The sequence below is a fragment of the Pezoporus flaviventris genome, unplaced genomic scaffold, assembly GCF_033815535.1.
Source record: "Pezoporus flaviventris isolate CSIRO_AGI_PZ_B2104156 unplaced genomic scaffold, CSIRO_AGI_Pfla_v1 ptg000041l, whole genome shotgun sequence".
Lineage (NCBI taxonomy): Eukaryota > Metazoa > Chordata > Aves > Psittaciformes > Psittacidae > Pezoporus > Pezoporus flaviventris.
Window position 1 is genome coordinate 7,479,751 of NW_026892589.1, and position 16,678 is coordinate 7,496,428.

At 43.0% G+C, this 16,678-nt stretch overlaps 1 protein-coding gene across 2 annotated transcripts; it reads left to right on the forward strand.

Annotated features, from left to right (window-relative positions):
• Positions 1-5,826: 5,826 nt before the first annotated feature.
• On the forward strand, positions 5,827-15,943 carry PGAM5 (PGAM family member 5, mitochondrial serine/threonine protein phosphatase). 2 transcript variants are annotated; one of them, XM_061466066.1, is made up of 6 exons: positions 5,827-6,187; positions 9,887-10,065; positions 11,418-11,543; positions 12,033-12,121; positions 12,340-12,470; positions 14,219-15,943. In XM_061466066.1, the coding sequence occupies exons 1-6, from the start codon at positions 5,904-5,906 to the stop codon at positions 14,367-14,369; spliced, it is 960 nt and encodes a 319-aa protein (XP_061322050.1). In that variant the 5' UTR covers positions 5,827-5,903; the 3' UTR covers positions 14,370-15,943. The 2 variants fall into 2 exon arrangements, with proteins under 2 accessions (XP_061322050.1, XP_061322049.1); XM_061466065.1 differs by having other exon boundaries at positions 5,828-6,187; positions 12,337-12,470.
• The last annotated feature ends 735 nt before the right edge of the window (positions 15,944-16,678 follow it).

Sequence of the window (16,678 nt, forward strand, 5' to 3'; positions counted from 1 at the left end):
ATACGGGCACAGTATGGGCATGGTCCACTGACTTCAGAAACATCATTCCTGTATTTAAAGGTAGGTGCAGTCTAAGCAAGTGTTTTCCTTGTTCTGGGCCTTGGTCTCTCTGAACGGGGGTGGTGGTTGGAAAGCTCGTCTAGCTAAATCTGAGCTGCAGCTGCTATTTCTGCTGTGTTGCCAGCAGAGAACGTCACGTATGTGGCTGAGTATCTTGCAGGTTCTCCAGACCTGTAGTTAGCATCACTTCCCCAAATCCTCCTTCATCCCGCGTTTTGTCTACACAGCCTCAATGTGGTTCGTGTGTGAAAACACTGCATTTAAATGCTTGTTTCCAAAAGGGGAGCAGTGGGGCTTTGACAGCCTGTGTCAAGCTCATCCCTAAGTGATTTTTTCTGAAGTAGAGCAGGAAATATCTGAAACAGCTCCTGAGAAAGAGATAGGAGCTGTTTCAAATGATATTTTGATATCATTTGAATATATAAAAATGATATTTTGGGGGAGCTAGAATTTTGCCTTAAACAGATTGTTAAAACTAGAAATCTCCCAAACTGTGTAACTATGTACGTCACAGTACCTCGAATGATTTTGTAAGCAGAGTGCTCTCTTTCCTGCTAAGTGAATTTTGCAGCTCAGGTCTTTAAATGCTTTGCCAGTGCACCTAACAGCAGAGTTGGGTGTAGGGCATAGGCTGTTGTGCCTAAATATTAAGCTCTTAGTAGTGACTATGACTATAAAATGCAACAGAAGGCAACACTGTCAAGTCCATAACAACTACAAATATATGTTCCTTTTCAAACAGAAAAAAAAAAATCCAACAGAAAAAAAATGGAGAAAAATGAGATACAAGCTGAACTTTGCAAAAGCAGCAAAGGCTGTTGCAAAAGCAAATTCTCACTTGCTAATCAGGATTAGGAAAAATGCCTGAGTTCTGTTTCATTGTTGTGAGTTATCAGCCCCACCTTAGCTAAAGAGACATTTACTGTTACCTAAAACAAAAACGTAGGGGGTGGGGTACAGTCCTTGAGGCAATAATATCAAATCCCCCTTTGTTTCCTGGATAGTGATTACAGCAAAATACTTTGCTTATGTTTCCATTCCTTAGACCATCTGTTTCAAATTAAACCCTTCTGGCGAGATACATCATTATTTATTAGAGCATTACATTAGATAATGTAGTGTTAGTATTGCTGTTATAAACCCTTAGTTTCATAAGTATGACTTCAGGGGCAGAATTGGATGTGTTTACTTAATGAAAGGGCTAGAGTCTGTGTTAATAAAACCAGTCTGGCAGTTCAGAAACTGCTTTTTATTTTAGGTCTTTCATTTCACAAATATGGGGGTTTGTGTGTCTTTGGTTTGTAACTCTGAATGTTTGTGTTTGGTAGAGAGAAACCTGGTTTTAAATAACTGAAAGGTAAGATACTGAGAAGGACTTCTTAGAAGGTCCTTAGACACCTAAGGCTGAAAACACAACCCCCTGTAGATGATGGGGTGACATCTATGTTCATATATCTGCAACGCCCTGTAGCATCCAAAGCATGCACCCATGTGATTGTGTGCTCTGTAGCAACTCTTGCTTTCTGTCAGAAGCAAGGCTTCAAAACACCCATAAGCAGAAGACAAAATTTTATCCTAGAGCTATCCCGACACTGCAGGCTCCACGATTTTGGACATTTTAAGAAGCAGAAGACCTTGCAAGCAGATTGTTTTTAAATTCTCAGTGTTAACAAGACTTTAGTCACAATGTAATACAGAGGTTTACTCCTTACTAAAGGAGTAAGGAAGGAGTTTCAGTCACAGGAAAGAAGAGCAGTTCCTTACAGCTGTATTTGAGACATTTCAGTTTACCAGTGATACCCAGTGTAACTAAAGAAATTCTTTCAGTTTACTTCAGTTAGAAAGATGGTGACTGTGAGTGTTAAAGTGAGAAATTGATTCCTCTTTTGTGATATAAGCCCCTATTTAGACATAAGGTGAAGCCTAGTTTTAAATATGCATATGGAGGGTCTGGGGAAGAGGACAAGTCTTTCATCCTGAATGAGCTTCTCCCTCATTTTTTTTTTCTTGTCCAAAAAGATCTGAAGGATCCCCTAGTGCTGAAGGATCCCCTAGTGGGTGATTCACAAAACCTAGATTAAATTCAAGATCTGAATCATTGCTAGCATATATATATATATATATATATATATATATATATGCAGACTTTCTTTCATGCCAAAATCTCCCTAAATTTTCTGCTGTATTTAACCAACACAGTACCTGCATTGTTGTGCTTACCCTTCACTAATTCTGTCAGATCTAGTCAGGAAGCCAGTATTTGCACCAAATCTTTTTATTTTTTTACTGGTCAAGTCATAAAAAGCAAAGTTGCCTAAAGGTGGTATTCTCTCTTGCTCTATAAAAAAAAATGTATTAAGTGAGCTTAAGTAGCATCATTCTATAACCCAAAAGTTTAAACTAGTGTATAATTTAAATTTCGCTGGGTCTGAAGCAGGCCAGGATGACATCAATATTTCCTCCAAGAAGGCCAGCACTAAGTCCATAGTACATGTCTGAATGCATTTGGATCAAATGACATAATGTTTCCTTTTTCCCTCTCTCTGTCTCTTTTGAGAACAAATTTATGGATTTTTTTTTTTTTTTAAATATATTGGGAAGGTGATACATGGTGAGTAAATGTGCTCAGGGTCATGGAAAAGGCTTTTCAAAGCCATGTTTTCCTCATTTCAAATGTCCTTTTATTGCTTTAATTGTTTTGTTTAAAAATAATGCCTGAAATTTCATAAATTTTGCTTGCCAACTGCAGGCTAGAGACCAGCCCTTTAGCTAATGGCGCAACATCCAAACACTGACTCATTGCTGTAGTGATCCAGGTCCCATACAGAAAACAGAAGTTCTTCATATTCCTCGTGTAGTGAAGTTAACCCCGAGGGCTGCCATTGCTCCTGCTGTTGCCATAAGGTTTTTCTGCCTGCCAGGGGAAAGAAACGCTGTTTGTGAGGCCACATCTGCACTGACTTTTATGCCAACCATACTGGCTTTCTGACTTCTCTTTTGTTGTGTTGCAGTCACAAGTTAGTTAAGAGGCCACCCCAACCTTGGGCACCTTGCCTGAAGGTATCTCTGCATCTAGCCACAGAAATGGGATGACTCCTGGGAATCATCCCTGAGTATTGGACTTACGGCATCAGTAGAACAGGCATTTACTGTTTTAGCTAACAGAATAATTCCATTAGGTACCATCAGTAGGTTGTTATCCTCTTAGATAGATTTTCTGCTCACAGATGAAATACAACACAATAAAACTGGATTACAATAGCAGCAATATAAATACATATAAAAAACAAGGAGCAAGAAGTTAAGTAGTTATTAGCGTCATGCAGGACTGTATATTCAGGCTAATGGTAACTTTCAATGAAGTATTTTTAGAGCGTTCTTTTAACCGAATTGAATTGCAAGTTTTGCAAAATGGTAAACTAAATCTCATCAGAGTATTTTTGGACTAAGTAAAATCTAAGATAACCTCAAAATACTTTTGCACGTAGATTTTATAAGTGCAACAGTACCTAAACCAAGTAAAAATAAACTGCAGAATGTTAGCATATACACAGATTTCTGATGGTGAAGTGTTATCACAGAAGAATGACATCCAAGCTGCAGCACAGAGGCAAACAATCAATATTATCCATTTTCATAGCAAAATGAGATGATTGCCCAGATGTTCAGCAATGCATTTTTGCTGAAGAAACAATTTTGTTTATTGCTTAACAACAGTCTCAAACTTTTCTGGAGGTGAGCTGAGTTCAGTCCTGGTGTAAGTTGTCGCGCACTGAGGTACTGAAGCCTAGTGCACTGTCATGCACTTGCCTGTACCTCTACTGGGATTTTGACCTCAAATGTCAGATTATTTGTGCAATTGATGCACTTTCAATAGCACTGAAATGTCAAAGTGAACCGTATGATTTCAGAATTCAGTTCAAGCAACTGAGGGATATATCAGGAACTGTAGTATTTGTCCCATTCATATTCAGCCTGTCCCTGTCCCCAAGTGAGTGATGGCATATGCTGCAGTTTTTTCCTTCTTTTGAGTTGTTGGAGGTCAAATACAGTAACTGGGATTCAGTTTAGAGGGCAGGCTGGAGGAGAAGAGGTAGGATATAAGTGGGACAGTGAGTGGAGAATGAATAAGGTATAAAATACAAAAGACATCATAGGGGGAAAATATTTAGAAGTCATTTGCAGGAAGCTTGGAGACTGAGAATGGGGGGGAAGAACTGTGCTATTTTTGAGGAACTGGATGTGAAGCTTTGGAAAGAAACTTTTTCCTTCTGGGCTCTGAATAAGAAAGAATATACACAGTATAAATACACATGCCTGCCTCTAGGGTAAGTGCTAATACTTCCAAGATAATATAAAGAATAAAATTAAAATTTTAAAGACATATAAAAATAAGCAGAAAGTTGAGTACATTAAATATTGAGAACGAGAAAGGCAGGAAGGATAATGGAGAGGAAAAACCACCTAGTTTGGTGTTAATCATGATTTGATTCCCTTGTCTGACCCCTGGGGGCCACTGTTGATCTGTAAATTGTCCAAGAGCCAAAGGACCTGTACTAGAGTCAGATCTTTTTCTGGTCTGCACCATGTGTGTGAGACAGAGACACAAAGTGGTGGACAGGGGAAAGACACTCGGCTGGGAAAGCTGGAAAGCTGATTTTAACTTCTGTAACAGGAAGACCATTTTCGTTTGGGCGGGCACAGTGCCCTTGTAGTTCTGCTGTGTGAACCGCAGGACGAAGGAGCCCCTTAGTTTGATGGCTAAGCGGAACAGATCTCTGTGTGCTCTGTGAGGGAACGGACTCCACGTGCAGTTGTTCTGGAGTCACTCATACTGATTGAAGTCTGGCTGTTGGAAACTGTCTACCCAGCTGGCATATTAATGGAATAACACAAGTAACACCATTTGTAGTGTGGGGAATGGGGTATGGAAAGCCTGAACAGGTGGATGGGAATGGTAAGAATGCATAATTAAATATGCGAAGGCTGAATGATGGCATCTGCTAGAGCTGCCAGCATCCCGAGACCCACGTTCAGTGGCATTTCTGTCACCAATGGCAAACTGCTGAACTTAAGAGGTAGAAATCACCGCTGAATTTTGGATGTCAGCTCAGAAAAAAAAGGATCTCTGTTCTGCTTCTCCTTCCCCAAGGCCTCTGTGGTGAGGTTGCAGACAGTACCACTGCTGATCTACAGATCATTAAGGTTCCAGTTTGACGACATAGTTTCTTCTGCACAAGGCAATGCTGGTGGAGTTAAACTTGCTCCTGGAAGTAGTTTCCTGGTGTTCAGGCCACAGAGGGCACAAGGCTGCTCTGAGGTGGGGCCAGGAGTGCCCAGCCCTGGTGTGAGCCTGCTGAGCCCCACTGAGCCCAGCTGACTGGTGACCACCTGCATTCCCCAAAACACAGGCAATGGTGTCCAGCACCAGGATCCCAGCGCTGACTGTAAGCCCCTGAGTGCTGTGTAGGTCAGTGCTGGACTAGTAACTGAAGATGACCCACGCTTTGCCCACACAAGCTATAGCCTCCCGTTCAGGTGAGGGAGCGCTCACACCTGAGTCAGGTGGGTGAAGCCAGGCAGGGCCGGAGGTGATCTCCCTGCCCAGCAGAACCCGTCTCCCCCGGGCCAGGTCCCGCTGAGCGAGGCTGTACCAGGGCCGCCACAGCACAGCCGCAAGGCCGAGCCCCCCTCCCTGAGGCGGACGCAGGTCCCCGGCCCCACCCGCGCACCTCAGGCTTCGCGGAGGAATCTTGCCCCACGCCGCGCTCCGTCCGGGGCGGGGCGCGCTGCGCTGCGCTGGGCGCGGCGGCTGAGGGGGCCCGGGTCCCGCTGCCCGCACCATGTCGTTCCGCCGTGCCTTGGCGCTGGCTGCCTGCGGGCTGGCCGGCGGCTCCGTCCTCTTCTCCGCCGTGGTGGTGGGCAAGCAGCCGGGCCGCGGCAGCGATACCGACCTGCGGCAGGGGAGCTCCTCCGCCACCATTCCTCCCGCCTCCGCCGCTCCTCCCGCGACCGCGGCGCCGCCGGGTTTGCTGCTGCTGCCGCCCTCCGCCTCCTGCCCGCCGGCCCCTGGCTGGATCGAGAGACCGGCCGCTAACAGCGGCTACTGGGACAGCAACTGGGACAGGTAGGAGCGGCGGGGCTGCGATGATGGGGCCGGTTTCTCTTCCCCCGCCTGGCTGGAGACCACGCTGCCGGGCGGCGGCTGTGTCGAGGGACCCCCGCCGCGGGGGAGACGGCGGGAGCTGCCCTTAAATCCGCCCGTCGGAGCCGTGTTGGAGGAGCGGGTGCCTGCGGGCTCAGGATCGGGGCAGGCGCGCCTCTGACGGGACGGGGGGGAAGGGGAGGCCCTGGGGTCCCCCTCGGAAGCTGCCTCAGCGCCCCGAGGAGCCCCTGGGCCGGCCTCGCTGACCCGGCCTTCCCCCTCGGCCCAGACCCCAGAGCCGGGTCAGGGGTGCGCGGGACTCGTTTCCAGGTGGAAGCTGAGGGGATGAGCGGTTCAGTGTAGTCGAAGTTCTTGAATATTCACAGTTCTGGAGCATCTGAGCGCTCTGGAGGGGGGCTGCCTTCGCTGTGTTCGGTTTTAGACTGGTCAGAGATTTTTCTCTCCGTAAAGATGTGCAGATCCCTTTATTCTCATGCTTTCATCCAGCAAGATCAGAAAGCCTGAGGGCTGTGATCAGTGTGAGCACAGTGTAGATGTGCCTGTTTGGTTTTTCTTAACAGTGTTAACCGTATCTCAGTATTGCTTTATGTTTGCACTAAGGTATTTCTGTTTAATAACGGCACCCTTGCAGAGGAAGATGGCTTGCACATGTTAGGCATGTCTTAGGCCCACTACTGCTGCTATCAAATGGCAAGTTAGTGATATTAAATCCTTGTAAAAGGTAATGTTGCTTTGAACCTGACTTAGTTGTGTTCTTCATCAGAAATTCATGCATACAAGGGTTCACTATGTTTTGTTTTTTTTTCCCTGATTCTTTAATTAGAGTGTGCAAATATCTGTTTTGAGCTTTGGCTCATTTAGCTTCCGTCTGGTAGAATTATCTCCCCAGGGAGACTTATGTCAGGCTCCAGTTTAATCATAGTAAATCCAAACTTAAGCACTAACAGATTTTTATTGTATAATCCATCCTGTTTTGATTTTTTTTGAGATGCTGCAAAATCAAATGCTCATATAAATAGGGCTGTGTGCACCCTGATTATAAAAATAAAACTTTGAATAAATAAGGCTTTACCTGGTTATATGGTTATGTTGAGGGAGGGACTAAAGCTATTTGTTTAACTGCAGATCCCAGCTTTTCTGGTTCTGATAAATGGTTTATTTTCTTTAAGGATTCTAAAATACTTTCAGAAACTAAAACTGATCTGTGGCATTTACACAATATGCTTCCACTGTGTGTGCACTATGATGAATGGTGATATAATACAGTATCTGTAACTGCTATTAAGAGTTATCTAGCTATAATTGTTGAGGTGATTGTGATTGTGACAACAACATCAGTTATAGCACCATCTCAACTTCCTGTATTGGTTAAGTTTTAGTTTTCTACTTGGTGTCTACCACGCGGTGTAGTATGGGTTTGACTGTGGTTGGAAGTGTAGTTCTGATTTTTGGGTGATACCGGCAGAAAAACGTAACATGTAAAGTTGTTAAATGGCTTTTAAGTACAAAGAACATCTGACCACTTCTTCTGGGGAGCAGGAAATGGCTAACAAAGGCGAGTCATGAGCGAAAAACCAGGTATTATAATAACTGATGGCTTTTAAAGTTTGAAGCAAAAGAATGCGAGTATCTTGTCTTCAAACAGGCTGACTGATACGTTTCAGTGACATGCAGGGCTTTCTGGAAAATAGGTGAAATGGGCACTGGCATGGATTAAGTGGTACTTTTGTTTTAGTTAGGTGTAAAGATGGTCCCTGACATTGCCATTGCATTTTGACAAAGTTCTGTCCACTGCGATCTTGGGCAATGTCTTTTACAAGGGAATGCAGAAAACTGCATTCATCGGCTTCTGAGGTTCAGTGGCCTAAAGAACCTACTTACATCAAGTCTAAGTTGTACTGCTCATAAACTAAAACTAGCTGATGCTGAAAATATTGCTAAGCTTGTCTATCTTCTCATGACTTCTTAAAGTATCTGTTGCTTTTAAAAGTGCATTTTACCATCAAGTAACTTTAGAGGTGCTGGGGGGGAGAGGGCAGGATTTTCAGGCATTTCTTTGTGTGAGTTCCTGCCATAGGATGAATTAATCCCTGTGTTGATTTTTTTCAGACATTTTTCCTTTTTCCTTATGTATTTTTCCAGCAATACAATTTCTACTGAATGAAAAGAAATACGTTATGAAATAGCGATGGAAGTTCTTGTTAGTGGACTATTATTTCTTTTTTAATGCCTTGAACTTTGTTAACAGCTTAAGGGATGTGTGGAACTTCATTGTTTAATAGCAACCATGTCTTTACTAGAGCAAAATGGATGCAGGGCTTTTTAAAGCCAGTTTTACTGTGAACTGTAGAAATAGGTACGTGAAGCAGCAGTTTTCTGTGACCAAATTTTGTTGTCTCAAGCTTAATAAAAATTATAATTTTTAATTAAAAAAAAAACCACTATAGAAAATACACCCCACACCCCACACCCCCCCAAGTTTAATTGTAATAATGGAGGACGTGAGGTCTGGTGTGAACTAAATAAATACAGCTGTTCTTTAGGTATGAGATCAAGGGAAAGGGTTTATGCTCTGAGGTGGAGAGACAGAGCAAAAGGATTTATGCTAGTGTGATAGAGGATCAGTGCAGAGAGGGGACTAGAAGAATAATCTATGAAAGATATGGGCAGGGTTTATAATGATAGTGCAGTGTTGGTGTCAGCAATGAGAGATCTACAGCACTAATCTGTGATACCTGGGGAAGAGAGGAGATCCTCTCTGCCTGGTAACCTCTTCAGGAGCTGGATTAACTGTCTGGGTGGTGTGCAAGGGGGAAGGTTATGGTATGCAGAAAAGAGTATTAATGTGCAGTGTGACAAAATGGAAGAAAGACTAGCGTGGCATGAGGGGAGAGAGGTGAAAAAGATGAAAGGATAAATAAACACTCCCAGATGAAAAACAGAGTCATGTTACTGGAGAAACATGATGTTACCTATGTTAAGGTGCAGAATAATTCTCAGTGTGCACTGCAGAAAGTTGGAGTCTTTATAGGGGGGTTTAGTCATTTGATGTAAATGGGATTGATAAAGAGAAAATTTTTTAGGTGTTATTACAGGGCCTTTTAGATACAGAATAGTTTCTTTCTTTTATGGAAAACACTTCTTGCGTATCATTCATGGTTAGTTTTTCTTGTCAAAAAACCTGTTGTTATACCTGTGGCTGCAAATCAGTGAAAATCCCAAGAACAACTTTCCAATCAACAGGAATTCAAATGCAAACTCTGCTAGTGTTTATCTGCTAGTGTTTATCGTCCGGATAGACTGTAGCTTTCCTATGTTTTAGTGTACACCATCTGTTTGCTTTTCTGTTGCCTTCCCCCCCCCCCCTTTTTTTCTTTAATTTTTTTCAATTAAAAAATTAATTGAGTGTTGGCTGTCACTAAACAGCAAATTTCTGTGTCAGTTACACCTTTTAGCATATGACACAATTTTGTTTTAATGCAGGCTTTTGTTTATAGCTCTTGCTCAATGGTTTGAATCTGTTTTGAGATCCAAATGGCTAAATAGTCAATTTTAGTACTTCAGCTATACCTAGAAATAAGGAATGCTACCCATCTGTAAGATTCCTATGCCTTTTAGTATCCTCTGTCTAAAAATGCTGTTTTAAATGTGTTTGTTTAGACGTGAACCACTGGCTCTTATCAACCTCAAAAAGAAAAATGAAGAAACTGGGGAGGAAGAACTTTCCTCACGCTTAAATCACTTCAAAGCAAAAGCCACCAGGCACATATTCCTTATCCGTCATTCTCAGTATAACTTGGATGGCCGGGCTGATAAAGACCGAACTCTGACCCCACTTGGTATGTATGACTAAGAAGCTCATCGTGCTTTGAATTTAATGAATATTGTTTTTCATGTGCTGCCATCCTGATGAGTACAGGTCAGTAACTCAGCTCTGTTCTGGGTCTCACTGCCAAACCTTAATCCCCTTTCTGGATCCTTTGTGCCAGAAGGATGTCATGAATAAATTTGTCTTTTTCATTTTTGATCCATTAAATCCAAGCATAAAACCTACTTTACAGAGCTCTAAACACACTCAGTTGTAAAGAAACTTCACAAAGGAAATTTCAAATAATCTTGAGATTGTTTGAGTAGATTTTCATACCAGCTGGCATAATTCCCCGGGGCCAGGGCTTTTAAACTTAGCTCCATTGCTGACTTTAGGATAGATTTCTCTTAAAGGGTGGCTTGTGTTTGTGTTAGTTAATTTGCTGATTTTTTAATTAATTAAAAAAAATAATAATTACCCCTTACTTTCAGTTGGAGTTTTTGATTAAATACCTCTCACTTTTGCTCCTAAGCACTATTTCTGGGAAGTTTGCTAATCAGCTCTAATAAATGAGGATAACCTCTGCCTGTCTGAGTTCATTGATCTGTGACAGTGGACGCGTTCTTGGCCATGTGTATACTAGCAGTGTTTTGAGGGGGGAAGAATCCTTATTGTGCAGTGCTGCTTGAGGTTGTGGAAGTCTGGGGCCAAATGTTCAGTCAAAACACTTTTTGTTCCCTGCAAGTCTTTATCACCAGTGTGTGAACAGGAGTGAAATGCTAATTTCAGGAGTAAGGTGCTATCTTAAGCTGTAACAAAGTATGATCTTAGTCCTCTCTATCCTGTGCCTTGGGTAAATTACTTCAACTGTTATCTTTCCACCTACCAATGTGGAAAATGGAATAAAGCCTTCCTTGGTTATGCAAGTGCTGTTCTTGAGTGCTGGGAGCTGGTGTTGCTTTTATGAAAAATGCACTGTCAGGTCTGAGCACGTCTGTTTGTCAGAGTCTCATCTTCTGTGCTCCCCGAACATAGCAGATGGCTTGGGTCAGCAATACCTTTTATTGGAAGTGGCTCCCTTGGGATGGAACTGACAAGGATTGAATACTTTAGTGAAAGTCTCTGAGTAATTTTGTTTGTGTTATTAAAAAAATCCCAAAGCAACTAATTTTTCCTACTGATGAAATAGGACTTGAAGTTGTCCAGCTGATAGGCTTGATAGGAATAAGTGATACCTCTGGTAAAAATGCTTTCCAGTTACTTTTTGAAAAGAAAAAACTTCACAGAAATGGAGGCCTTTGTCTACTGGACAACTCTTCTGGAAGTTTGTGTGAGGCACTTAGTTGAGTGTCACCAATTTGTATAATGAATATAATTTTTAAGGTCGAGAGCAGGCCGAGCTTACTGGAAAAAGGCTGGCAAGTTTGGGAATAAAATTTGATCAGATTATCCACTCCTCCATGACTAGAGCAACTGAGACAACTGAAATTATAAGCAAGCATCTCCCAGGTAAGTGACTTCCCTTGATTTTTCATTGTCTCCTGATCCTTATAAGCATCTCCAGTAGCATTCTGAGCTTGTCCTTAAGGTTGAGATGTTTAGTCAACTTCCAGCCCTGTGTGAATGTCTGTGTTTATAAAGAAAGTAACAACCCTAATTCTGCTTGTCTCCAATTAGCAGTAAGCATTAACTGACACACAGCTTTAGATTAACATCCTTGCAAGTGCAGTTCTGCAAAATGCAGCAGACTGGGAAGACTCAGTTTGCTGTGCCAAGCTGGTTTGGCTGTTCTCAGTTGGAATAAACTTAAGCCTTGTTGATGACAAACCAGTTGTGCTGGAGAGATTCACGCTCTTTAAGAGGAACCATGTGGACTAAGATAATTTTTAGGATATACAGGAAAGGATATGAGAAATGCATTGATTGTAGAGTTGTGGGCCTGTTTGCAGTGCCATGTGGAGTAACAACTGCTTTCTGAATGTGCATTTAATATTTCAGGAGTCAAAAAAGTTAGTACTGATCTGCTGAGAGAGGGAGCACCTATAGAACCAGACCCTCCAGTCTCGCACTGGAAACCAGAAGCTGTGGTAACTTTTCACTTTTTCTTTTCTGTACTTGTTCTGTTTTGTTGGTTTTTTTTTAATAGACTTTATATTGACAGTAGAGATGAGGTACAGAATCTGAGCTGATGCTTTTCATCACAGACCTTAGATAACCACATACTTTTCTCCTCCCCAGTAAGTGCAGAGAACGGTTAAAATAAATAACTTAAAATCCTTAATTCTGACCTCTGTGCTATTAGCAGTATTATGAAGATGGAGCTCGAATTGAGGCAGCTTTTCGAAACTTCATCCATAGAGCTGACGTAAAGCAGGAAGAGGACAGCTACGAGATCTTTGTCTGCCACGCCAACGTGATCCGCTATATCGTGTGCAGGTACGTGCTGCATTGTATGTTCCTCTGCTCTTTAAAAGCTCATGGTTCTACTGAATTAGTGATGCTTTATGGCTCTGCAGAGCTAGGGGATATATTTTTTGATTTGGCTTGTTTGAAGAGGTTGGCGATCGGTGCCTGCATTGTGAGCAGCTGCTTCTGCAACTTCATCACAGGATTCATTTGCAGATACAGGACACGGTTGAAAATTAAAACACTTTCATTCTAATTCTGAAGTGAAATGACTGAATTGGTGAGACTCAAACCCTTTCTGTACGCCCCAATAGTCTTTTTAATACCATATGGCTCTGCTTCCCATAAAACTAAGGACAGTGCCTGCGTGGACTGTTGGAAAAGACAGCAAGTAGAGCATGACTGTGTGCCTCTTCTTGAGGTGATGAGATTTGATCTTATGTAACGAAAGATTCGTTTAGTTTTGAGAATTATTTAATAACGGAAATTTTTGTATTATGTTAAAATTGCATTAGTGTGGTTTTGCAGTAACATCCAGTCTTGGATTAGAGCGATAGTGAGTCTTCCCACTAACATCAAGGTTGTTCATGAAGGAGAAGACAGTTCTGGAGCTTTGCCTGTCTCTGTATTCAGTCAGCTGAGTCTGTTCTATTCTTCCCTAGCAGCAAGGCACTGTCTGTAAGATAATTTTTCTTGAGGACAGGTGTGATTAAACTTTAATCTGATCAATACCTACAGCAATTTCAGTTAGCTCTATTTAGCTGAGTTGGTTAAATGCTAGCCTGTCTGCTCTGTGGACTGCTTTAGAGCTTTTCAAAATTGCTGTACTTAAAATTATTGATCAAGTAAACAGAATATTCTTTCCTGTGCAAAAAAAAGATTGTCTTGCTGCTACCTAGGCGCTTTCAGAAGTACTTTTTCTCTTTGTTGTTTCTTCTCTCTTCTTTTTAACTTCTATTTTGTGCCTGTTATTTCAGGCTATCTGATAGCACAATAGACTGTAGCTGTTACTTAATTTTTCTTAGTTTTTCTACTAGACTGTCACAAGAGCCAAAACCAAATTATTTCTCAGTGTCTGAGGCAAACCATGTTTGAGACGTGTTTTTTTTCCAGCTACTTACTACAATTGGTTGAAGTCCTGAGGCTGTTCAGTTAGGAACTGTGTAGAATAGCTGGAGGCTAGCTGTGGTACTGTACTTGTACAAAAAGCACAAGGTAACTTTTCTTGCCGCTTCTGGGGAGCAGTATAGATGATGGAAAGTAGTTCTGGTGAATTTCTTCCATGTGCACATGTGGGCAGTTTGAATTCTTACCTCACTACCTCTTCTTGGCTGTTATGTACTATCTGTGTTGATAAGGCTAAAATAGTGTGTGAGAGTATGCTGTTTGCCTTTGGTCTGTGGAGGAGGCATTCCCCTGCTCCACCCTGAACTGCACAGGGTTCTGTGATCCTCTGCTGGCCAAGTGACCAGCTTGAACCAATCCCATCTATCTGCTTGTTACGAGGTGGCTCAGAGCGCTCCCAGCAACCTGACTGCATTATTGCTGCTGCCTTCTGTCCATTTGAATTAATCCTGTCTACAGTAATCACACCCATCTGCTGGACTCTGCTTGTGTGAGTGCGTTGCTGGCACTGGCCCAGTTCTCAGTGCTGCATTCTCCCAGCAATCACATAAGAAAAATACCTTGTCCAAGGCTGGCTGTGGATGCTGTGAGGGCCCGTTAATATCACTGTTTATGAATGAATAATATGTTGTTTTTTATTCATTTTGTAACAGAGCATTGCAGTTCCCCCCAGAAGGCTGGCTGCGAATGTCTCTTAACAATGGCAGCATAACTCACTTGGTGATACGTCCGAATGGAAGAGTGGCACTTCGAACACTGGGTGACACAGGTTTCATGCCTCCAGATAAAATCACTCGCACCTGAATGTGCAAAACCAGTGGCTCTCCAGGAGCAGCCTCCAGCCTCTTTGCACTAGTACGTTCAGCTGCCGTACCACTAGGTTTTGATCTGTTATGTTGGGGTGTGATGCTGTCTTAAAATGTCTTTTAGCCCTTTGCCTCCTTTATACATATTCGTATCTGCCTTCCAGTCCAGAAAAGAAGGTATATCTGTAAGCCTGGAGCTCTCCAGCCCTCAAGTATTCCCCAGTCCTCAAAGCTGAGCTGTGGAATACAGAGATTGAATGTCTGCTCAGTAGTTCCAGGAGCACTGACTTCCCCCCACCCCATCATGACTTTCTATAACCAAAGCAGCTTTCTCCTGTGGGTATTTTTATTTGTGCAGGGAAGCAGTGGGTGTGGGAACTGGAAGATCAGCCTTGTATTACTGCAACTGAGGGTGAGCCAGCTTGTTTCAGCTCCTGCGGGAGAGGTGACAAACAAACAGGGTATTCTGCTGTTCAAAGGGATAAGGCATCAGGTTTTATAAGTGTTTGAGGATGTATGTTTGTTGTGTCATTGTTCCCCCCTGCCCCCAGCAAACTCACGTAAAACTGTGCCTGGAGGTTGCAAGCATAAAGCAAAGAGGACAAAAACCTGTTATTTGCCTCATACCTGTGGTGCTAGAATTAACTGCTGCTTAAATTAAGTTCCTGCATCCTCAGGAAGTTCTTTAGCTATTCTGAACAATGTCTTTCAATTTCATAAAGCCTTTAACTAAAACTTGGTCTGTACAAGGATGTAGGGATGAGTCTATAGCAGTGAGATGGAAGGAAAGGAAAGCAGCAACTTTCTGAAAGTGCTTCTGGTACTGACACGTTTTCTAGTGCTTTCCCCCATTGATTGGCATTTTTTTATTCCTTGCTTTCAGAACAGAGACATCCCACCACTGAGGTCATGTGGTAATAGCTCAGGGCAGAGCTTCAGCAGTACTGGAGCAAGCTGCTGGTGCCAGAATAGTGACTAGCTCTGGGCTGGCTTGTCCGGCCACGTATGTTGTGCAGACAGAATGCTCCAGGTGGCTCCTTTGTTCTGACTCTGCTGGGCTTGTTCTGGGGAATGCGCAGGTGGCTGAGAACTGGGTTTTGGGTTTGGGGGGGGGGGCTCAGAAGGGTTTCAACTTGAGAATGTTTGATGGGCACCTGAAGCAGTGCAGTAACTTGTCTCACTTCTCAATACCCAGAATGTCAAATTTCACCATATGCATAGTCTGCCTTAGTGCCGGCGCACACGCTACAGGACAGCAAACCCAAGTAACTTGTTTGACAGGTTCTCTTGTCACCAAGAATGTCAAGACCCTACACTTGCTCCTGTCAGAGCCGTATGACGCATCATCCCAGCAAGACCTAGCAAGATGTGGTTTAATGGCTTGTTTGATCCAGTAGTACGAGTTCAAAGAAACGGGGGCTAGTAGGGAACAAAGCATGATAGTTGTGTAATGCACATTGTGGGGGCAAGAGGAAACCATCATGACGTCTCTCTCATTGATGCAATGAGAATAATTTATCAGTTTTTGTCTATTAACTTTTTAAAAGTTTTGAATAAAATAACTGGTCTGTCTTTCTTGTCTCTTCAGTTGAAGCTGTGTGACTGTAAATTGGGTAGAACACATGGCTGGAATGCTTCACAGGGACTTGTGTTCCTGCCAGGGGAGCAGCCTCTGCATCCCACATTGCCTGGGGGAAACAACATTAATTACCAGCTTTGTCCTTTTAACTCCAAATAGCTGAAATGTAGCTTAGCTCTGTCTCATTACCTCTCTGTTAGAGGTAATGATCATCACCCCCGGAAGCACATGTGCAACCACTACCATTCAGAGGGGGCTGCATAGCTGGCATAGCCCTTTGGATGTTGGCACCTTGGGAGTGACAGGGCTGTGTCCCTTGCCACTGGGTGAACAGGAGCAGTGACACGAGCAAGTAAGTGGAATATGCTGTGCAGTTTTATTTGTGTGTGTACACAGCCCTTCCCACACCTGCCCTTCTACACCCCAGTAACAGGTTCCTGCGGACAGCCAGAGGCCACCCACCACCTCACTGCACAGGTATGGAAGTCAGTATCTTCAGCTGCACTTAAAGGCAGGGGGAGAGGGAAGTATGAAATGTAAAATTAAGAACATAATTTTCACACTATTCCGACTTCCTGTCTCTTAAAACAGTTTAAGACCACTTGAGTTTTCAGTGACATGATCCTGTGCTGCTGTGCACACACCCTAACAACGCATGTAGTTGTGCAAGTAATGACTGCCTCTGTATCAGCCCAGCTGCTTGCACTGCGTCCCACACTAAACACAGC